Source organism: Pristis pectinata, chromosome 40 (assembly GCF_009764475.1).
Source record: "Pristis pectinata isolate sPriPec2 chromosome 40, sPriPec2.1.pri, whole genome shotgun sequence".
NCBI classification, from domain to species: domain Eukaryota; kingdom Metazoa; phylum Chordata; class Chondrichthyes; order Rhinopristiformes; family Pristidae; genus Pristis; species Pristis pectinata.
In genome coordinates, this window is record NC_067443.1 from 7,983,227 (window position 1) to 8,006,239 (window position 23,013).

The 23,013-nt window shown below is 49.3% G+C and overlaps 1 protein-coding gene across 2 annotated transcripts in view; it reads right to left on the reverse strand.

Moving 5' to 3' along the window:
• Positions 1-1,912: 1,912 nt before the first annotated feature.
• Positions 1,913-23,013, reverse strand: part of LOC127587463 (threonine--tRNA ligase 1, cytoplasmic-like) — a 38,787-nt gene continuing 17,686 nt past the window's right edge. Inside the window, exons 10-20 of one of the 2 annotated variants that reach the window (XM_052045798.1) lie at positions 22,503-22,649; positions 20,352-20,450; positions 19,353-19,519; positions 16,641-16,803; positions 11,619-11,756; positions 10,641-10,718; positions 9,789-9,889; positions 8,577-8,681; positions 8,196-8,268; positions 6,726-6,840; positions 1,913-3,632 (exon numbers count right to left, since the gene is read on the reverse strand). In XM_052045798.1, the coding sequence (XP_051901758.1) occupies positions 3,484-3,632; positions 6,726-6,840; positions 8,196-8,268; positions 8,577-8,681; positions 9,789-9,889; positions 10,641-10,718; positions 11,619-11,756; positions 16,641-16,803; positions 19,353-19,519; positions 20,352-20,450; positions 22,503-22,649 (1,335 nt within the window). In that variant the 3' untranslated portion in view covers positions 1,913-3,483. The remainder of the gene's footprint in view (positions 3,633-6,725; positions 6,841-8,195; positions 8,269-8,576; positions 8,682-9,788; positions 9,890-10,640; positions 10,719-11,618; positions 11,757-16,640; positions 16,804-19,352; positions 19,520-20,351; positions 20,451-22,502; positions 22,650-23,013) is intronic. The other variant, XM_052045799.1, reaches the window with a different exon arrangement.

A 23,013-nucleotide genomic window follows, 5' to 3' on the forward strand; every position in this document is an offset into this window, starting at 1 on the left:
TTCAGTGGTTGGTAAGATTTTAAAGTCCATTATTAAGGATGAGCTCGGGGTACTCGGAAGCACATGATGAAATAGGCCAAATCTTGCCTGACAAATCTGTTGGAATTCTTTGAGGAAGGAACAAGCAGGATAGACAAAGGTGGATGTTGTTTACTTGGATTTTCCAAAGGCCTTTGACAAGGTGCCGCACATGAGGCCGCTAAACAAGGTAGGAGCCCATGGTATTACAGAAAAGGTCCTAGCATGGATAGAAGATTGGCTGACTGGCAGAAGGCAAAGAGTGGGAATAAAGGGGGCCTTTTCTGGTTGGCTGCCAGTGACTAGTGGTGTTCCCCAGGAGTCGGTGTTGGGTCCGCTACTTCTCACGTTATACGTTAATGATCTGGGTGACGGAATTGATGGTTTTGTCACCAAGTTTGCAGATGATACAAAGATAGGTGGAGGGGCAGGTAGTGTTGAGGAAGCAGGGAGTCTGCAGAAGGATGTGGACAGGTTGGGAGAATGGGCAGAGAAGTGGCAGATGAAATACAGTGTAAGGAATTGTATGGTCATGCACTTTGGTAGAAGGAATAAAGGCGTGGACTGTTTTCTAAATGGGGAGAGAATTTAGAAATTGTGGGTGCAAAGGGACTTGGGAGCTGTAGTGCAGGATTCCCTAAAGGTTAACTTACAGGTTGAGTTGGTAGTAAGTAAAGCAAACACAAATGTTAGCATTCATTTGGAGAGGACTAGAGTATAAAAGCAAGGATGTAATGCTGAGGCTTTATAAGGCATTGGTCAGACCACATTTGGAGTGTTGTGAGCAGTTTTGGGCCCCATATCTAAGAAAGGATGTGCCGGCATTGGAGAGGGTCCAGAGAAGGTTTACAAGAATGATCCTGGGAATGGAAGCGTTAACATATGAGGAGTGTCTGATGTCTCTGGGCCTCTACTCACTGGAGTTTAGAACGATGAGCAGGATCTCATTGAAACCTCCCAAATACTGAAAGGCCTGGATAGAGTAGATGTGGAGAGGATGTTTCCAGTAGTGGGAGAGTCTAGGACCAGAGGGCAGAGCCTCAGAACAGAAGAATGTCCCTTTGTTCTAAAGGAGGAATTTCTTCAGCCACAGGGTGGTGAATCTGTGGAATGCATTGCCACAGACGCCTGTGGAGGCCAAGTCATCGGGTGTATTTAAAGCGGAGGTTGATAGGTTCTTGATTAGTAAGGGCAAAGGTTACGGGGAGAGGCAGGAGAATAGGGATGAGAGGAAAAAGTAAATCAGCCACGATCGAATGGTGGAGCAGATTCGATGAGCCAAGTGGCTCATTTCTGCTCCTGTCTTATAGTTGGCACCGCCCCTCCCAGTGTGACCCTCCCTCAGTACCGCCCCTCCCACAGCATGACCCTCCCTCAGTACCCCCTCCCTGCTCCTCCCAGTGTGACGCTCCCTCACTGCCCCTCCCAGTGACCCTCCCTCAATACTGCCCCTCCCAGTGTGACCCTCCCTCAGTACTGCCCCTCCCAGTGACGCTCCCTCAGCTCTGCCCCTCCAGTGTGACGGTCTCACTGCCCCTCCCAGTGTGACACTCCTTCAGTACCGCCCCTCCCACAGCATGACCCTCCCTCAGTACCCCCTCCCTGCTCCTCCCAGTGTGACGCTCCCTCACTGCCCCTCCCTGTGTGACCCTCCCTCAGCTCTGTCCCTCCACAGTGTGACGCTCCCTCACCACCCCTCCCACAGTGACAGAATGGCACTCCCTTGGAACTCCAGCTCCAGTGAGGGTCTTACACCCGACTGTTTGCTAGCCACGAAGGTCAGTGAATCAGAAAGGCTGCTGAGGAGTCGGCGTGATTTAGTGTGAGTGAGGATACGACTGACTGAGCTTTTACTATCCAAAGAACCACCTGACAGTCACACAATAGTGTCCCAGCGAGGTCTGGTCGGGATCTCGGGATGTTCACTGCAGTCTGAACGCAGTGGTTCCTGGACAGGTGGCTGCTGTTGCAAAGAAATTTGTAAAGTTAGTCATTTAGAAGGATAAATTATTTTTGCCCAAACACTTTTATTTTAGATATTCTGTACAATTATTTACATAATTCTGCCCAACTTATTCTCACTGAAATTCCCGCTTCTGTTTCCCACAGGTAACTCAATCCTACCATCCCATCTCACCACTGGCAGTGCTCGGGAATACTTTGACAGGTCTGGCTCCAGCCTGGGTTCTGTTACCTGCACTCAGTCCCTTTCAGACTGCAGAGAGACAGAGTCCGGAACGGCGTGCCTGAAGCTGCCTCTTCACATTTGCACTTCGTCACTGGTGAAGGCACACGCACAGGCCTGCAGAGGCAAACCCTGAGACAAACATACATGCACATGCCCACACATGGAGATGCATGCAAATACATGAAGGGATGCATCGGCTGCACGTAAACACAGACAGACACACAGACCCAGTCAACATTCACCAGCAAATACTGGCACATGAATACACACAGACACACTGATTAAACAAACACACACATAACCTTTCTTGTAGACACAGCACCCACATACAAACATGTGGGCACACAGGCACTTGCACTCACTCTAGTGTATAAATGCAGATATAACTGCAGAAATCGTTGAATTATTAATTACTTTTCTCTCCTCTAATTGTTGGCTGTCTGCTCGATGGTCAAGTAAACACATGAGCCAGGAACCTGCTCAGGGAGTGCCTTAATCTTTATGGGAAGTAGGGAGGCAGAATTAACAATCAGCTGGAGGAACTCAGCGGGTCGAGCAGCATCTGTGGGAGGAAGGGAATTGCCAATGTGTCAGGTTGAAACCCTGCATCAGGACTTGTGTCTCCAGAATTAACAACAAGCAGTTTTCAAAGTCTGACGACCTCCACATCTCTGTCGAGGCACTGGCGCACGGATTCTACTGTCAGACTATCCAGTACCTGGTGTGCCCAAGGCCACAGAGGCTTCACATGAACCATGGCTCCTGCCCCAGATAGGATTCAAAATGTAATTAATTGGTTCAGGCTGAAGAAAGGCTACTTGGGGCAAGGCATCAACAAGCAGACGGCAAATGAGGAACCAAATCTCGGGGAGGCACTGAGGAACATAGGTAAGGAGAATGCCCCTCCTTACCTGGTCAACTTGCACACGTTTTTGTTTTATGGTGAAGCAGGTAGAAAGAGCATAACAGACAATGGCTGGTGCACACCTGACCCTGTGGTGCTCCCTTCCCATCCCTGGCTCAGCTCTCCGCTGCTCCAAGTCCCACCCCTTGCACCTTCTTCCCCAGAACCGGTTCCTCCTCAGCCTCCCAAGGACGCACGGCTCCTTGGCAGAAGCCCCGAGCTAACGGAGATCAGTTGCCCCCGAATGCAGGGTGAGATTCCGAGCAGCTTTGCCGCTGCGATGGTCAGGCAGGCAGAGGGCTGGAAGTAGTCAGGGGTCACATCCGTTCAACGGCACGAGAGCCTCACAATGCTGTCCCTACCCAGCACCTCCTTAAAACTCCTCCTCTGCATTCCTGCACCGTTGCTCCTTCAGCTCGGTCAGTCTCCGCACCGTGTCCGACAGATCCCGCATCCCATGCTGTCTGTTGTCCCTTGTGCGGACGCTGACGGTGCCACTGGATCTCTCCTTCTCTCCAACAACTGTCCCAAGGTAACAATAAAGGAATGGAATCAAACAGTTCAAGCCAGGTGCAACCAGTGGCCCCCGATCCACACCCAGGGATCAAAAACCCCAATGAACTAAACCACTTCCCATTCAATCCCAAGGGTCAAAACTACTTTGCACTTAATCCCATCGAGAACTTCAAAGGATCAAAACCACTCCTGTCCCTGACCTTGAAGTTTGTGAGGGGGCAGTGTAACAACAGCAAAAAACAAAGGAACTGCTGGAGGAACTCTGAGTACCACACACAAAGAAGCTGGAGGAACTCAGCAGGTCAGGCAGTATCTATGGAGGGAAATGGACAGTTGCCGTTTCGGGTCGAGACCCTTCATCAGGACTGGAAAGAAAAAGGGAGTCAGCTAGTATAAAAAGGTGGGGGGAAGGGATGGAGCAAGAGCTGGTGGGTTATCGGTGGACCCAGGTGAGGGGGGTAATAGGCACATGGGGGAGAGTGGGAATGACGTCTGGGAGGTGATAGGTGGAAGTAACCAAGGGCTGAAGAAGATGGGATCTGATAGGAGAGGACAGTGGACCATGGAATAAAGGGAAGGAGGTGGGGAGGGGAACCAGAAGGGGGAATATGTGGGTGATGGGCAGATGGAGAGGGCAGGGGAGGGGAAAGAGAAGGTGTGATGGGGCCAATGGGAAAAGGAAAAAGAGGACAGAGGAGAGCGGTTACCGGAAGTTGGAGAAATTGGTGTTCACGGCGTCAGGTTGGAGATGACCAAGGGGGAACACGAGGTGCTCTTCCTCTAATCTGCGTCTAGCCTCAACTTGGCAGTGGGGGAGGCCATGGACTGACATGTCGGTGTAGGAATGGGTAGTGGAATTAAAATGGCTGGACACAGGGAGATCTGCTGGAGGAACTCAGTGGGTCGAACAGCATCTGTGAGGGATGGGGGGGGGATTGTTGATGTTTTGGGCTGAGACTCTGAATCCTAGGTGTGAATATCACCAACAATTTGTCCTGGACCACCACATAGATACTGCGGCCAAGAAAGCACACCAGCACCTCTACCTCATTAGGAGGCTGAGGAAATTTGGCATGCCCCTGATGATCCTCACTAATTTTTTACAGATGCACCACAGAATGCATCCTATCCGGATGCACCATGGCTTGGTACAGCAACTGCTCTGCCACTAGAAACCGCAGAGAGTTGTGGACACAGCTCAGTCCATTGCACAAACCAGCCTCCCCTCCACTGACCCTGTCTACACCTCCTGCTGCTTTGGGAAAGCAGACAACATAATCAAGGACCCCTCCCACCCCGGACATTCTCTCACCTCTCTTCCATTGGGCAGAAGATACAAAAGCTTACAACACGTACCACCAGGCTCAAGGACAGTTTCTATCTCGCCGTTAGAAGACTCTTGAACAGACCTGTCATACGATAAAGGTGAACTCTTGACCTCTCAATCTACCTCATCGTGGCCCTTGCAAAGAGTTTACTTGTCTACCTGCACTGCAGTTTCTCTGTAACTGGAACACTATATTCTGGATTCTGCTTTTCCTTCTCGTTTTGTAGTACCTCGATGTACTTATGTGTGGAATGATCTCTCAGGGTGGCATGCAAAACAAAAGTTTTCACTGTATCTATGTACATGTGCCAATAATAAATCAATTACTAATCAAATTCTGATGAAGGGTCCCAACCCACAATGTCAACAATTCCTCTCCCTCCACAGATGCTCCCTGACCTGCTGAATTCCTCCTGCAGCTTGTTTGTCTCACAGAATTGGTGCTGGGACCTTTGCTGTTCAATTTGGATTTGAATGTGGATGCGAGAGGCACAATCAGCAAGTTCGCGAATGACACAAAAATTGGTGTGACAATTGGCATTGTTGACAGTGTGGAGGATAGTTTTAGGCTACAGGCGATAGCGATGTGTTGGTGAGATGGGCTGAGAAATGGTAGATGGAGCCTGACCCTGATAAATGTGAGGTGATGCATTTTGGGAGCACTAATGAGGCTAGGACATACACCATGAACGGTGGGTCTTAGGGGAGTATTGAGGAACACAGGAACCTTGGAGTGCTTTCATTATTCCTTGATGTTGAAAACCAAGGTAGATAACGTGGTGAGGAAGGCACATGGGATACTGGCCTTGATTAATCAGGACAGTAAATACAAAAATAGGTCAGACCTCAGCTGGAGCACTGCGTGCAGTTCTGGTCACCAATGTGGGATGGATGTGATAGTGCTGGAGAGGGTGCAGAGGAGATTAACCAGGATGTTGTCTGGGATGAAGGGTTTCAGTTATGAGGAGAGACTGGAGATGCTGGGTCTGTTCTCCCTAGAGCAGAGGGGGTTAAGGGGGACAGAAATGAGATGTATAAAATTATGAGGGGTATAGATAGGGTAGACTGCAGGACTCTTTTCCCCATATCAGAGGTAAATAAAACACAGATTTAAGATAAGGGGAAGGGGTTTAGAGGGGCTCTTCTTCACCCAGAGAGTGGTTGAAGCTGGACACTGACAGCATCCAAGAGGTGTCTAGATGAGCAGTTGAATCACTTAGGCACAGAGGGCTACGGACCAAGTGCTGGGATAAGGAATAAATACGGAAGGTTGGCCACTGGTCAATGTGGATGAGTTGGGCTGAATGGCTTGTTTCCATGCTGTACAATCCCATGAATCTAGTGTGGAGGGAGCTTCACTCTATGTGTCTAACCCATACCTTGGGAGTGTGTGATGGGATGGTGCGGAGGGAGCTTCACGCTGTGTCTGACCCCGGGAGTGTGTGATGGGACAGTGTGGAGGGAGCTTCACCCTGTTTCTGACCCCAAGGGTGTGTGATAGGATGGTACGGAGGGAGCTTCACTCTGTGTCTGACCCTGGGAGTGTGTGATGGGATGGTGTAGAGGCAGCTTCACTCTGTGTCTAACCCGTGTTGTCCTTGCCCTGGGAGTGTGTGATGGAACAGTGTAGACAGAGCTTCATACTGTGTTTATCTGGATCTGTCCTCATAGTTGGTGTGTGATGAGAACACTGGAACAGTGATCCTTCCCCAACCAGCTCACCCACTGAAGGACATAGAACAGACACAGCAAACTGCCGGCTGATACGTTACCAAGAATGAAGTTGTACTGTGCTAGCTGTGCATTCCGGATTTTCCTGTTCAGCGTGGATCCCGGATCGAGGCTGATGTCCGCCATGAAGCCGGCCTCCAGGAGCTGCTGGTGTACCTGTGGTCGACAGACCCAGTGGTCAAGCCTTGGATTTCTGGATCATGTACTATATCCCACCCACCCCCTTCAAGCTCTTGGTGGAACACTTCCAGGTGCTCCCCCAACAACCTTCCTTCCTACATGAGCACGGAGAGAGGGATACGTCGTCGTAGGCTCAAGGTGATACTGGAGTTGTCCGTTCACCTCATTACATGAAACAGGCCATTTGGCCCATGTGGTCTACGCTGCTACGTCCATCATCCAAATCCCCACCACCACCACTTTTCTCCATTTTCCCCACCATCTGAACTTTCTATTCCTCTTTTTCTTGTGTGTTTATCCAGCTTCCCCCCAGATCCATCTGTTACTCAGCTCAAACACTCCTTGTGGGACTGAGGACCACTTCCTCACTGTTCCCAAGGAGCCAAAGTTTCTCCTGTGATCGTCAGGCATTGACGGCTTCCACTTCTGCTGCCCTCCCCACACGACGTGTGCCAACCCTCGGCTAACCTTATGGCTCTATTAGCCCTCATCTGTCCCTCCTCATTTCCAATTTCAGATTTCCATGTCACGTAGGAGAAGGTCTCTCAGAGCAATCCTTTTCCCCACTAGTTTTCCCTGTAACCTACTTTCCCACATTCATGTCATCTACTCCCAGATTTTACCACCAACACATTTGGGGCAAATGTTGGAATGTGGGAGGGAACCGGAGCACCCGGGGAAGCCCACACAGTCTCAGGGAGAACGTGCAAACTCCACACAGACAGCATTGGGGGAGGGTGTCAGTCAAAGCTGGGCCTTAGGACCCGTGAAGCGTTGCTCTACACACTGCACTGAAGTGTTGTCTGAGTGTAGGCTGAGCAAGGTGCATGGGACCAGAGACGTGGACAAGTCTCAGACCACACTTGGAACATTGTGCATAGCTCTGGTCATCTCCAGTTATAGGAAGGGTGTCATTACGCTGGAAAGGGTGCAGAAAAGATTCACAAGGATGTTACTTGGACTGGAGGGCTTGAGATACAAGGAGAGACTGGATATAGGCTGGGACTGTTTTCCTTGGAGTGTAGGAGGCTGAGGGATGATATTATTAAGGTTTATAATATCACAAGGGACATAGATAAGGTGGATGGTCATAATCTTTTTCCCAGGGTAGGGGATAGGTTTAAAGTGAGAGGGGAAAGATTTGAAGGGGATCTGAGTGGGAAGTTTTTCCACACAGAGTGGCCAGTATGTGGAACAAGGGGCCAGAGGAAGTGGTAGAGGTAAGTATCTGTTTACGTGCTGTATAACTCTATGACTCTAAGTGAACGCTAACCAAAGATGCCTTCACATCTCGGATAACAAAGGGTGAAGGGCAACCGCTGGCATCTTACCTGGTGTGCGTAATCTTCAGTGCTGTGTCCGAGGGGAATCACCATAACCTGAGAGGGTGACAGCCAAAATGGCCTGGAAACACAGGGAGAAACAGAAACATGGGCCTCGCCTGTCACAGAGTGCACGCCATTTAAATCTTAAATTAATCCTTCCTTTCAAAGCAGCTATACCCCAGGAACACGGGGAATGTAATATTTAGGAAGTGATCTGCAGGCTCCTTATGGAGACGGCAGATGCTAGAATAAGGAGCAAATAACCTTTAATGACTCGCTGAGTTCTTCCAGCAGTTTGGTTTTGCTCCTATGTCCAAACTGGATTTCAACGAAAGTCAGCAGTTAACACAAAATTTGTTCTTTTAAACTGCACCCAGAGTAATTTACCATTTTCCTGCACAGTTCTCTGCCAGGATTGCGATCATCCGCTCCACTGACCCAAGGATAGCACGGTGAATCATCACAGGTCTCTCTGTGTTGCCGCCGTCTTTCCTGCAAGGGGTTAATTAAGAACAAGTTTTCAAATCAAGGCTCTGAACCAGGTCTCCCACAAATCCCCTCAGGATGTAATTCCCATGAGTTAGGAAGGAGTTGACAACTGAAGAGAACAAAGTCTAATTCTACTGCACCTTTCAGCTCTTGGGAAAAACCAAAGTGCTTTACAATCACTGCTGTAACACCCAGTGTTCCCAAAAACAACAATCCGGTCATAGTCTGATTGCTATGTTTAGTGATGTTAATTGAGGGATTAATATTTCCCAGAGATCTGCATCCCCATTACAGCTGTACTCCCAGTGTGGTCTAACCTAGGGATACAGAGACCAAAACAGTGAATGTGCTCCCCTTGTGGTCTCACCATGGGATATGGTTACCAAAACTGTACAAGGTAATCACAGCGTAATCTAACCAAGGCAGATAGAGACTAGAACTGTGTGCAGTGCTCCCAGTGTGGTCTAACCTAGGGATATGGAGACCAGAATTGTGCATGGTGCTCTCAGTGTGGTCTAACTATGGGATATAGAAACCAGAACTGAGAATGTTTCCAGTATGGTCTAACCTGCAGGAATGAAAACCAGCACCTGCCACAATGAGCTAACTGAGAGATATTGAGACCAGGACATTGCACAGTGTGGCTTACTGGGATATGGATAACAAACCGTGCAAGATACTCACAGTGTATTCTAACCTAGGGATATGGAAACCAGAACTGTGTGCAGTGCTCCCAGTGTTGGGACACCTTGGGATATACAGATCAAAACTGTGTATGGTGCTTCTGATGTGGTCTTACCTAGGAATAGAGACCAGAGTGCATGGTGTTCCTGTGGTCTAATCTAGGCACGTGAAGAGCAAATGTAAGCACAGTGCTTGCAGGGATTATGGAGTGAGAGAGGTTGGGAGCGAACTCAAGACCGAGGGAGAGTGATTGAATCCAAGAGGGAGATATATTAACAGGGAGAGGGAGAAAAATACATGGAAAAATAATTTCTTGAGTTTTAATTTTTTTGTCCACTGTCTCTCTGAAAGCAGCACAGATTACTTTTCCGTTCCATTAAAGGGACTTTCAACATTTCCTGAACTCCCAAGTGGACACGGACTCACCCAACATAGCTCAAGCCGAATCTGACTGGGAGCTGGAAGTCCAGCTGGATGGTTGCACACTGATGATTGCGACCAATTGCGTCCTTAATCTGGATATCGATCTGTAATCACAATGGTAATCGACAACTGGGAGCTTCCCATCTGAGATCAACACTGTTGTTACTGGACAAGAATAGCTATAGGACCAGACCAGAGCCTAGAAACAGCTCAGCCTTGGTGGTGCAACAGGTAGAGCCACTGCCTCACAGCTCCAGGGTCCTGGGTTCAATCCTGACCTCAGGCGCTCTCTGTGTGGAGTTTGCACATACTCCCTGTGACAGCATGGGCTTTGTCCAGTTTCCTCCCACAGCCTGAAGGCGTGCTGGCTAGTTAATTACCTTCTACAAATGACCCCTTAGTTAATGAGATGTTTGATGGGCGTGTTGCACGGTTGGAGGTAAATGGGACCAATGGGAACTGTCTCGGACCTGATGGGCCAAACAGCCTCCTCCTGCCTCAGTATAGTCATATAGAGCCCTTCAGCCCACCATGGTTGAGTACCACTCATCATCGAGTACAACTCCGTCTCAGTTCTGTTTAGCCTGATATGCCTTGGCAATCTAAGTGGAAATGAGAATTGAGCAACAGGATGAGTGTGAGGGCTGAGTGGCCTCCCGTTTTTCCTAGGTAGGGGAGGGATTTATCTACTGGGCGGTGGGAGAGAGGCCTGGGAGAGTTGAGGGCCAGCTCTGTAGTCGCTGCTTAGCCTCGTCTGCTCTGCTCCCTGATGATTCCTTCCTCTGGTTCTTCAGCAACTCCTCTGTCTCCCAGACCCGCTGGGATGACACTGGGGCGGGGGTCCTCTGCACTCACCTTGGGGCCGTAGAATGCACCGTCTCCCGGGTTCCGCTCCCAGGGCCGGCCAAAGTCCTTCAGGCTCTTCTCCAGCTGCTGCGGGGAGAACCAGCTCGGCGTTAAGAAGGGGGAACGACGGGCCGGTGGTCTGCAGCACCACCCCGTGCAAGCAGCCCACCCCACTTACCCCCTTCCCCACCCCACCGGGGAACCCTGATGCCAGAAGCCAGCAAACCCCTGCCCTGCTGCGAGGTGTTTCTATCAGCACTGACCTCACATGGGACCGAGCTGAGAGAGAGCAGCATCCCAGGTCCCGATGAGCACCCCCCCCCCCCGTTATAGGTCCAGATCCACACTTGATTCTGCAGACTGTGGGCAGTGATTTGAACATCTGAGGCCTCACCTCCGATTCAACGCTCCATCCCAAGACTAATTCCTACCCCAGTGAGGAACTAACAGGGATGAGCTCCTGTTCGGGACCCGACTCCAGTCTGGTGTCGGCTGTGGTGACTGCACTCTCGCCTCTGAACTGGTTGGTTCAAGTTCCACTGCAGAGAACAAAATCAAGGCCAATATTGCAGGGGCAATGCCACACCAGAGGTGCAGCGCCGAGGGAGCACCACATTGACAGAAAGGCCAACTTTTGGATGAGCCTTTAGCTTCTGCCCTCACGAGTGGCCGTAGAAGATCCCACAGCCACTGCTTGAGAAAGGAGTGCAAAATTCACCCAGGCTTAATGCTCATCCCAAAAGCAACAGCATAAAATGGCCTTTATTTACCTCACTGGTGTATAAAAAGCCTGTATTTATGATTTACAAGAGTGATTATACTTCTGTGAAAGTACTTCACTCACTGAAGTGCTCCTGGAAGTCATGGTGCGAAAGGTGTGGGAGAAATGCTTTCTGACGGAAACCTAACAAGGGACATTCACCGATAGTTCGTCTCTCTCATCCCGCCCTTACAGAAGCCAGGCACAGAGACATTCCCTTCCTATACCTTCTCCGCTTGGTCCCAGATGGCGACGTCTCCCAGGAATTTCTCTGGCCGAGTTGAGAGGTAGAGGCAGAAGGTGAAGCCAAAGACCTGGTACACAGCCTGCAGGAAGTCCAGGCAGCCCTTGATCTCTTCTTCTATCTGTGGGCGACAGGTGAGGAAACAGCGCAATGTGATTACACCCCGAGAGGCAGCACTCCCCACTGCACTGCACCAACAACTGCATCTCATCCCACCTCTTCAGCCAGTTCCACCAGGGGTGCAGCTCTCCCCACCATGGAGGACATCTAGAACAGGCGATGTCTCAGGAAGGCAACATCCATCATCAGGGACCCCCACCATCCGGGTTGTGCCCTCTTCGCGATGCTGCCATCAGACAGGAGGTACAGGAGCCTGAAGACCCACACCTCAGGGTTCAACAACAGCTTCTTTCCCACTGCCGTCAGGTTCTTGAACCATCTGAAAAACCCCAACGCTGCCTCGGACCGGACTTCTTTTTCTCTCTCTCTCAACTTGCATTCGCGCCATTATGTTTACTTTGTTGTAGAAGTTGTATGTAATTTATGTTATATTTGCGTTAACGTGTTTGTCACGATTAAATGTATGGTGCTGCTACTGCAAGAAGTTAATTTTCATGGCATGTATGACGATAAACAAACTCGATCGTGTTGTGGAATGGGCACAACGTTAAAGGCCACTCGGCCCAATTCCAGCTCTTTGCACTCATTGCCTACATCCTTGCAAAGTTTTATTGCACGTTCCATCTCCCTTTTGAAAATCTCTGTTAAGTCTGCTTCTGCCTCATCAGGAAGTGCTTTCCAAATCCTAACCACATGTTGCATAGTAAAGCTGTTCCTCATGTTAGTTCTGGCTTCTGCATTAATCTTTAAATCTATTGTTGCTGAGCTTTTTGGGCAGTACAGTGGTGCAGCAAGTGGAGCTGCTGCCTCACAGCCCCAGTGACACGGGTTTAATCCCGACCTCCAGCGCTGTCTGTGCGGAGTTTGCACGTTCTCCCTGTGACTGCGTGGCTTTCCCCCAGGAGCTCCGGTTTTCTACCTTTGTTTGCCCAGCCTCCACTCCAAATGCATTAACCCTTGAATATATCCATCTGCTTCAAACCCTCCTGGTGGGATTCTCATTGTTTTTCGTGTGAAGAGCCTTCCTCTGAACTCTGCTGGATTTCTTGGTGACCGACTGCGCTGCATATAGTGAGACCTGGGTTCAATCCCAGCCTCCCGTGCTGTCTGCGTGGAGTTTGCACGTTCTCTGTGACCGTGTGGGTTTCCCCCGGGCGCTCCGGTTTCCTCCCACATCCCAAGGATGTGCAGGTGAGTGGGTTAAATGGCTGCTGTAAATTGCCTCCAGTGTGTAGGTCAGTGGGAGAATCTGGAAGGGGTTAATAAGAATGTGGGGAGAATAAACTGTACATAAAATTGATGGGAAATGGAATTGCCAGTACAGACTTGATGGGCCAAAATGGCCCTTCTATGTCACAAGGAAACATTGTACATGGTCATGTGTAACCATCTCTCTTTACTGACTCAATTGGAACACTCCACAGCATTAAACAATTCTAACAGATTGTTCCTTCTCCTCTGCTCTAAGGAGATAAACCGAAAATATATCACTGAACTATGCATAATCTAATGCCAATCACATCCTCCGGCTGACACCATTGTTCTAGTCTATTCCCAACGCATATAACTACACAGAGTCACAAACAGTCAGAAACTTGCAGTGAAATGATTTAGAGAGCGATGTATCTTGATCATTGAGAAGGCTCTTAACTTCAGCTAACTAGCAACCTATACTCAAGATGAACCAACTTCTCCCTTGAGGAAAGAAATCCAAGGGGGTGACCAAATGTTCTTCGAAATGAAGGAGGATCTGCTCATTTCCCTCCAGCAGCTGTCTCCAAACTTCACCCTCCCCTCCTCCCACCTCACCCCATCTGCCTCTCATTTTTTTCTCTGTCTACCTCCATCTATCATCCACCTGCCACTTGTCTCCCAGCCCCACCCCCTCCCCTGCCTAGCTATCATCTCTCACGCCTCCTCAGTCCACCAATCACCTCGGGCTCCCGTCTCACCACTCCCCATCTCCTCCTTACACTGGCCATCTCGCCTCTCAGTCCTGATACAAGGTCTCAAACCAAGATGTCGACAGTTCCTTTCACCTCCCTCCCTCATCAGAGGCTGTGTTCCTTCAGATTCCAGCACCTCCAGTCCCTCGTGAATTCGCTAACTTACGTCCCCGAAACCTTCTCCCCCATGTGCCCATTAACCACGATTCTTCTGCCACCACCTACACTAAGGGCAACTTTACAACGGATAGCACGTCTTAGGGATGTGGGAGGAAACTGGAGCACCCAGGGGAAACCCACATGGTCACAGGGAGAACGTGAAAACTCCACACAGCGCCGGAGGTCAGGATTGAACCTGGGTCTCACCACCTGCAGCGCAGTAGGTCACCAAGAATTGCAAAGGAGAATTCAGAGGAAGGCTCTTTACACATAGAACAAAGAAAATGCGGAACTCATTCTCACCAGGAGGGTTTGAAGTGGATGGATGTATTCAGGGGTTGATGCATTTGGAGCAGAGGCTGGGCAAACAAAGGTAGCAATTGGCTGCGGCACTCCCTACACCACAACATTCACTGCACCTCAGACACAGACTAGTCTTCTGTGGTCATCTGGAGCTTCTGGCTGCTACCCAGTTCCAGACTGACATGTCTGTCCTTGGCCTCCTCCACTACCTTGGTGAGGCTAAACCAGAGGAACAGTACCCCGTATTCTGCTGGGTGGTCTATAACCGATAGAATGAACGTTGAATTCTCCGATCTCAGGTGACCTGTCTCCCCAGCCCACCCCCCCATCCCTTTTTCCCTCCTCTCCTGATCTACCCAGTCCCCCCCACACCCACCCCAACCCCCCTCCACCCAACCCCATCCCCCATCAACCTGTTCCTTTCCCCTCCCCCACCCACTCCATCTGCCCTTCACCCACACACCCCTCCCACTGGGTCCCCCCCCCCCACTGCTCCCATCTGCCCTCCCCACCTCCCGTATTTGCTTCCATGCTCCACCTTCCCCTCCCATCAGATTCCACCGTCTGCAGCCCCTCATCACCTTCCATTCTCTGTCAGTATTCCCACTCTCCCCTCCTCTACCTTTCACCCCTCCTCACCTGGATCCACCTACCGTCTGCCAGTTCTCACCCCACCCCTTTCCCCCCACCTCTATACCTACTATCTTCCCTCTATCTTTCAGTCCAGATGAAGGGTCTCGACCTGAAACATCGACTCTCCATCTCCCTTCACAGATGACCCACTGAGTTCCTCCAGCAGTCTGTTCTTCTTGCTCCAGATTCCAGCATCTGCAATCTCCAATGCACTTCAAAACAATTTTGTCGTCTGTAAAGTGCTTTGGGTCCTTCTGAGGTGATAAAAGGCACCTTCGAAATGCAAGTCAGTTTTATTTTACTTCCCTGTGTGTGTGTGGACCGCACTGTCAAGAGTTGGCCCCATCACCTTCAGCTGCCTGTTCTTCCATTCTACAAAAAACATCTGTGCCAAACCTTTCCCTCCCCCCCATCACACATGCGCACAAGCACACACACAACCCAAGATTATGAAGTGAAGTTGAATCATCTGTCACATTTAATCAGATGTTGAAGTAACTGTTCCAAACCCTTCCTACTCTACCACACACACACACCACCCCACCAAGACTAAGAAGTGAACTTGAATATGGGAGGTTAAAAAGGTGATTTGAATGAGATTTTAAGGTTAGGAAAGGAATGACAATGAATTTAACAAACAGGCTCTTGGGTCCTCTGCCCCATCATCCACATGCTTCCCCTCACCCACTTCCATCGCCACCCCCCCCACCCCCTTGTCATCCTACCCCTTCTTGGTGCGTTGTCCAGCTTCAGCAAAACTGGCAGGGTGTCCAGAGAAACCTCTGCCACTTGTTGGGGTAGTGGGGTGAGGGCGGGTGTGGTTCAGGAGAACTGGCCTGTCCAGGACAGAGGTTGGGAAATGTGAAATTCTCTCCATTTCCAGTTTAAGATCAGAGACACACGGGACTGCAGATGCTGGAATCTGGAGCAACACACAAGATGCTGGAGGAACTCAGCAGGTCGGACAGAATCTAAGGAGGGAAATGGACAGTCAACGTTTCAGGTCGAGACCCTTCATCTGGACTTGTCAATGTTTTGGGTCGAGGCCCTTCATCCCGTCCAGATGAAGGGTCTTGACCCGAAACATCGACTGTCCAATCCCCTCCACGGATGCTGCCTGACCCACTGAGTTCCTCCAGTATCTTCATTGTTGCTAAGATCAATACAGTTTTGTAGGATGATCATTTAAAGCAACTGGTAGAAAGATTAGAGAAGAGGAAAATAGTTTCACCCAGAGATGGGATGTGGAACTCAAATCCTCATCGCATCAACAGGGTACTTGGGTGTTTACTTGTTGGGCGTGGGTACAAACCAGTGCTGAGAGGAGGATGAAGCTGGGTTAAACAGCACAGACACAACGAGCCAAATGGCTGCCTTCTGCATTGTAAATTTTCCATGATTCTCTAAAGGTATGAAGGGATATGGAACCAAGGCAGGTAGACGGAGTTAAGACAAACATCTTGTTGAATGTCTGAATCTGTCTGAGCGGGTCCAAGTCTCCCCCATTTCCTGTGCCGATTAGGGGCAGCACAGTGGGTAGAGCTGCTGCCCCACAGCCCCAGAGAATTGGGTTTGATCCCAACCTCTGGCAGAGAGTGTGTGTGTGTTCTCAATGACGTGCAGGGTCAGTGGGTTAATCGGCCGCTGTAAATTGCATCCCTAGTGTGTGGGTGAGGGGTAGATTACGGGGGAAGTTGATGGGACTGTGGGGAGAATGAAACAGGATCGGTGTAAATGGGTGGTTGATGGTTGGCACAGACAGGATGGGCCGAAGGGCCTGTCTGTGTGCTATGTGACTCTCTGACACTCCCCCCACCCACACAGAGCAGGACACCAGTGCTCACCTGCTCCAAGGTACAGAAGATGTGAGCGTCGTCTTGCTGGAAGCGGCGGGCGCGCACCAGACCTGAGAGAGCCCCCGAGAACTCGTTCCTGTGCAGGACCCCGAAGTCAGCCAACCGGAGGGGAAGCTCACGCCAGGACCGTGGGCGATGGTCGTACATCAGGCTGGGGAGGTAAAGGGCCACTGTCACGTCCACGGAGGGAGTCGGAGAGCCGTTCCACATGGAGTCCGTGCTGGGCCTCGGGCAGGTCCTCCCCCAGTCACCAGTGTCCGACACAGACAGCCCGTATGTACAAACGAGCGGTCGGCAGTGGGGGGGGGGGGAGACCAGCGGGGTGGATATGCCCACCGCTGGGCAAGAATGGGGCATTCCCGCCTGCCTTCTCTCCCCCCTCCACCCCGAGCCACAGCAACTGGGGGGGCTGGGTGGAGCTGAGCAGACTCACTCGCTCACTCAGTCAGTGAGGCTGGCTGGTGGCCACTCTTCCCGCTCCTGTTCACCCTTCCCTCGCAGCTACTTCTGGGACCCTGGCCCACACACGGCTCTCGTTCGTTCCCAACTTACGAACAGTTCAGGTTATGGACAGACCTCAGGAACGGAACCCTGAGCAAGATATTCAGCCCCATCCCCCTCCTCACTCCCTTCCCTACAGCCATTCCAATTATTTTGTAATTAGTGAAGAGGAGAGGCATCATAGTGCATGGATCTCTAAAGATTAGCAGGCAGGGGCAGCAGGTGGTGAGGAAGGTAGGTGGTACATTGGCCTTTATTGCTGGGGGGTTAGAATTTAAAAACAGAGAAGTACTGTTACAATTGTACAGAAGATTGCAAGACCACACCTGGAGGACTCTGCACAGTGTTGATTCCCTTATTTAACGAAGGATACAATGGCACTTGAAGAGATTCACTGGGCTTATTCCAGGTTGGAGAGGGTTAGAGTCATTGAGTCACACAGCAGGGAAACAGGCCCTTCGGCCCAACTGGTCCATGCTGACCAAGATGTTCATCTAAGCTCGTCCCATTTGCCTGTGCTTGGCCCATGTCTTTCTGAACCTTTCCTATCCGTGTACCTGTCCAAGGGTCTTTTAAATGTTGTTATTGTACCTGCGTCAACTTATGAGGGTTATCTGATCACAAGCGGCTAAAGAAATTAGATCTGTATTCTTTGGAGTTTAGAATGAGAGGGTGATCTTATTGAAACAATGTAAGATCCTGAGGGGGCAGAACAGGGTAGATATTGAGATGAGACATTGGGAGAATCCTGAACGAGGGGGACATAGTTACAAGGGGGCGGTCATTTACAACTGCGGTGCAAAGGGTAGTAAATCTCTGGAATTCTCTGCCCAAGGGTAGTTAAAGAGGAAGAAGGCACATTTCTGAAAGATCTGAAAATTGAGGGCCATGGGGAACAGCACAGAGAAGAAGAAGATGCCTAGGGCAGCTGTAATTATTATTGATTGGCAGAATAGGACTGAGGGGCCAAAGGGCCTGTTTCCAGTTCCTTCCAGTCTTATCTACTTCAAGAACCCCGTGATTGAACCACCACTCAAATCGGCTGATAGTTTGTCATCACCACTACACTGTGTGTAAAACAAAACTTCCCACTGTATCTTTTGCCCCAGTTTAAATCTCTATCCCTGTTCCTACTGCCCCTCTCGGGCCTCCCCATCCTTTCTTGGAATGAGGAGCAGAATTGGGCAGATTTCGGACTTGGAACCCCGTTACCCTCCCAAAGTCTTTCACGGGAGCATGACCAGCCCGAATGGACTGAGCAACAAAAGGGAGGTTCTATGACAGTTGTCCAAAAGCCTGGTCAAGAGATGGAGGCCTGAAGGAAGCTTCAATGAGAGGAACAGAGATTTAGAGAGGGCATTACAGAGCTTGGTAGCTGAGGGCACTGCCAGTACTGGGCAAGATGAATGGGAGGCGTGTAGAGATCTCCAAAGGCTGGCAGAGTTTAATAGAACAGGCAGGGGATCCGCTGGAAAATAAGCTCAACAATTTAGTGATGAAGTGCCAGTGGACCAGAACCAATGCAAGTCGGCAAGTGCAGGGCCGATGGATGAACCAGACTATAAAGGCACCCAGGGTTCCAGCTTGCCCTCTTCCCCTTTCCTCCACCCACTTTCTTCACTGCCAGATCTCCCACGTGTGGGGACATTATTTATGAACGGGCTAAAAGAGCATTCGAATCACATATTCAAATCACCGTGAACTGCTTCCAAGAGCTGTGAAAAGAGAAGCACTTAAAGCTCGAAAAAAAGCTTGCACTTTATCAGGACATAATAAGGGATCTGACAGCCAAAGAACTAATTCCTTTTTAGTGTAATTAATGAAGGAACGCAAGAACAGCAGCAGCCAAAATTCTCCACAGCAAACTCCCACACAGATCAAGCTGATATTGGGCAGATAATCAAATCCAGGGAGAACACCACAATCTTGTTTTCAAATGTTCACTGTGACCTTTTGTGTCTTCCTGACAGGAGAGACAAAGTCTTGGCTTAACATCTCATCCAAAAGAGGGCACCTACAACAGGCCATCACCCCCTCAATACTGCACAGATCTCTATTCAGGGTTAAACCTATGAGATTCAGACTCAGGATATGAGAGAGAACAGGAAAGGCAGTGAGCAAAAGGCAGCAAGGGAGAGAGAGAAAGGGAACAAGGCCCCGAGCCACAGCAACTGCCACTGCCATGTCTGTTATACTCACCAGTGCCCGGGACAGTTCATAGGTTTCAGAGCATACGTCTCATTCTCCAGCTTGAAGGAGAACATGTTCTCACTGTAATGATCCCAGTGGCCTGACAGCTCCCAGAGCTTGCTGTTGAACACATTGGGAGTCACCACCTCCACAAAACCTCGCTTCCGATACTCCCTCTGAAACAGCAGTAGGTTCAGACAACATTATAGCCATCTTAAACCCAGTGCCTCAGATACAAAGTTCCCTTTACACTATCACACACTCCCAAGGTAGAGACCACAAGTAAGGTACCAAGTAAAGTTCTCTCAACACCATCCCATCATAGACTCCCAGGCAGGGACAACACGTGTCGGGTATTGAGTAATGCTCCCCCTATGCTGTTCTTCAAATACTCCCAGGGCAGATACACTGCTGCTCACTAGAGGTGTTCAGGCACTGGGGGGCACTGCTGGGGTTGAAGTGTACCATGGAGGCATAGGACAACGTTTTACTTTAAGGTTTACATTACTTTCAATGGAGTTATTTGAAACAAAAATAAATCCCTCAAGACACTATAACTGAGGGACTGGGCGCAAAAGAAAAAAAAACAAAGACTATTGTACACAGTAAAACTCCTGATAACAAAAGAGAAATGGGTTAGGCACAGGGTGAAGCTCCCTCCACACCGTCCCATCACACACACCCGGGGTCAGGCACAGAGTGAAGCTCCCTCTGCACCGTCCCATCACACACTCCCGGGGTCAGACGCAGGGTGAAGCTCCCTCTACACCGTCCCATCACACACTCCCAGGGTCAAGTGAAGCTCCCGCTACGATGTACTGTCACACACTCCCAGTGCAGGGTCTGCCCACGTTCAATACAGAATTAAATGCCCTCTACACAATGCTGAGCAGATGAACTAAACATTTGAGCATTTTCTGGTGGAAGTGGATGAACGTCCCTTGTAGCTTATTCCCGAGGCTCTGCTGCAGTTTGCATTGGTGAGCATTGATGTCAGATGCACATTACCTTGAGGAAGTCAGTGAGAGTGTTGTAGATGTGGGCTCCCTTGGGTAGAAAGAAACAGCTGCCAGGACTCAGCTCGTGGAAGAAAAACAATTCTTGCTCCTGTCAAGAAAACAACATGCTCAGCAATGCTCAAGGGCAACACAGTCCCCTGGAGATCCTTTCAGCTTTTCACAGCGCAGAACTCTTTGACCCTGTACACACGGATGTAACTCTGACTCCACTCCCTCGAATATTTCCCAGTACAAAACAGATAGTACCGTTACCACTCAGATATTACCTAATTACCACTCTGACTCCACTCCCTCGACTATTTCCCAGTACAAAACACTGAGATAGTACTGTTACCACTCAGATATTGCCTAATTATCACTCTGACTCCACTCCCTTGAATATTTCCCAGCACAAAACACAGAGATAGTACTGTTACCACTCAGATATTGCCTAATTACCACTCTGACTCCACTCCCTCGAATATTTCCCAGTACAAAACACTGACTCAGAGATATTAGCCTGTATAATACGCTGACCCACTAAGATATTACCCTGTATTATACTGACGTACTGTAATATCACTCACAGACAGGCAACCCCCACATAACAAACGGGTTCCGTTTTTACAGACATTCATCAGTTCATTTTGTCCATAGTAGGAAAATACACAAAAATCACTCGATATAGTAACCATACCTCCAGTGTTGTAGTGAACGGCATCATAAACACACCCAAGACTGATCAGTGTTGTAGTGAACGGCATCATAAACACACACAAGACTGATAAGAAAGAACAATTACTAAAAGTTGAGAGGGAGGGGAAACTGGTTCTGCTATTCATAGGAACAAATATACAACCATACATCAGACTTTTGAATTATATAATACTACGCATGTAGTGTTGTCCATAGGTCGGGTGTTCTTAACCTGGGTATAGCCTGTATAATACACTGACCCACTGAGATATAACCCTGGATAATGCACCCTAATCCCTCACCTGTGACATAATTCAGTACTCTCCGATACACAGGACTCAAATAAATAAATAAATCTCTGATGCTTCACCCTGATCTCTGCTTTGTTTCGAGAACAAAAGAAAAAATTCCTGGCAATATTCAAGGAAAGGTACCAAAACTTCCAAGCCAACATTCCCTTCACTAACACCACGCCTGGCCAGCAAACAGCCGATTTCTTTGGTGCAATTTATGATTCAATGAACATCATAAACAGATTATCTGATCAATATTTTCCTGTTTTTAAGACATTGCTACATGCAAATTAATATCTGACCACACAAGCGTGAAGGCAGTTGACAGTCAAAGGGTTGGAAGTGTTCCTGCAAATCCTGAGGAGGCTCTAGGACAAACACAGAAATCTTTAAAGAAGTAACATTTCTTTCATGACTTTGGGATGTCCTAAGCCCTTTAACAGCTAATGAAATACCTTCAAAGTGTGGTCACAACTGTAAAGGAGGAAACACGTTGGCCAATTTGCTCCTAAAACTTCCATAAATGGCAACACAGGCGACCTGTGTTACGGCCGCTTGGGTTACGGAAATCCGCCCTTCCGTATCTCACCGACCACAACCCAAAATTTGTGATACAGAATAAAATTCGCTCTCAGGGAATTTATGTGGGGGGGGGTGAACAAGAGTTAATTAATCAACACACAAGTCATTTTTTTTCTCAACATTCATTCCTTAACGCCTGAGCAGATGATCCAACTGCGTTAAGAAAATTGCAACACGGCTCATTTTCTAGGAACACAACCCTACCCCTGTAACACGATAATCAATTGTTTTGTTATGTTTGGGTAGGGCACTGCCCAGGACATTGGCAATACACTGACTGTGATAATACTCAGGAGGATACAGTCTCACAATTTACCTGCTAATGTTACCATGCGCAATACACTCTGACCCTTCATCAGCTGGTATTGCCTGGTCTAATGTTGTCCGACTCCTCAGTCTAATACCACGACTCGTACCCCTTGACATTATACCCTGTATAATAGTCACCGACTCCTCACCTGCTTACACTACATAATAATCAGTCCCTCAGCCATGGATGGTCATATGGCACGCAGATGGGAGAGGACATTTCTGCTCAGTGTGGCCCTGATTTAAGGGTTCTCTGCCTCTTTAATCACAAGGTGGCCTACCTTTCCAATTTTCCGATGATCCCGATTCCTTGCCTCTTCCTGCAATCGATCCCATTCAGTCAGAGCCTTGTTATCCGGGAAGGATATTCCATGGATCCTGTGCAGAGGCTCCATGTCAGAATTCCCAGCCCAGTGTACAGCGACACTCTGTTGTAACAGTACAGCAGACACAAGGAGAGACCAATAAACAGGAGCGCTTTGCAGAGAGGAACAGCCACCCTGATGGAGTTTCTGCTCCAGGTAGGAGACCTTGTACACCTTTTTCTCCATACCCCATCTCACTGATCGTCCATCAAACTCCTTTTGTCCCCTCACCTGCTTTTCCAAGTAGTCCTGAAGTGCATTTCCCTTGTTTGCCTCAATTCCACTTCATGAGTTTGCCTCCCACCCCCTGGCACTCTGGGGAGAGATGCTTCCCCTGAAATCCCAATCGAATTTATCAGTGACCACTTTATACTGAGGACCCTCTGGTGCTGGCCTCTCCCCATAACTGGGCGGATCTTCTCTACAT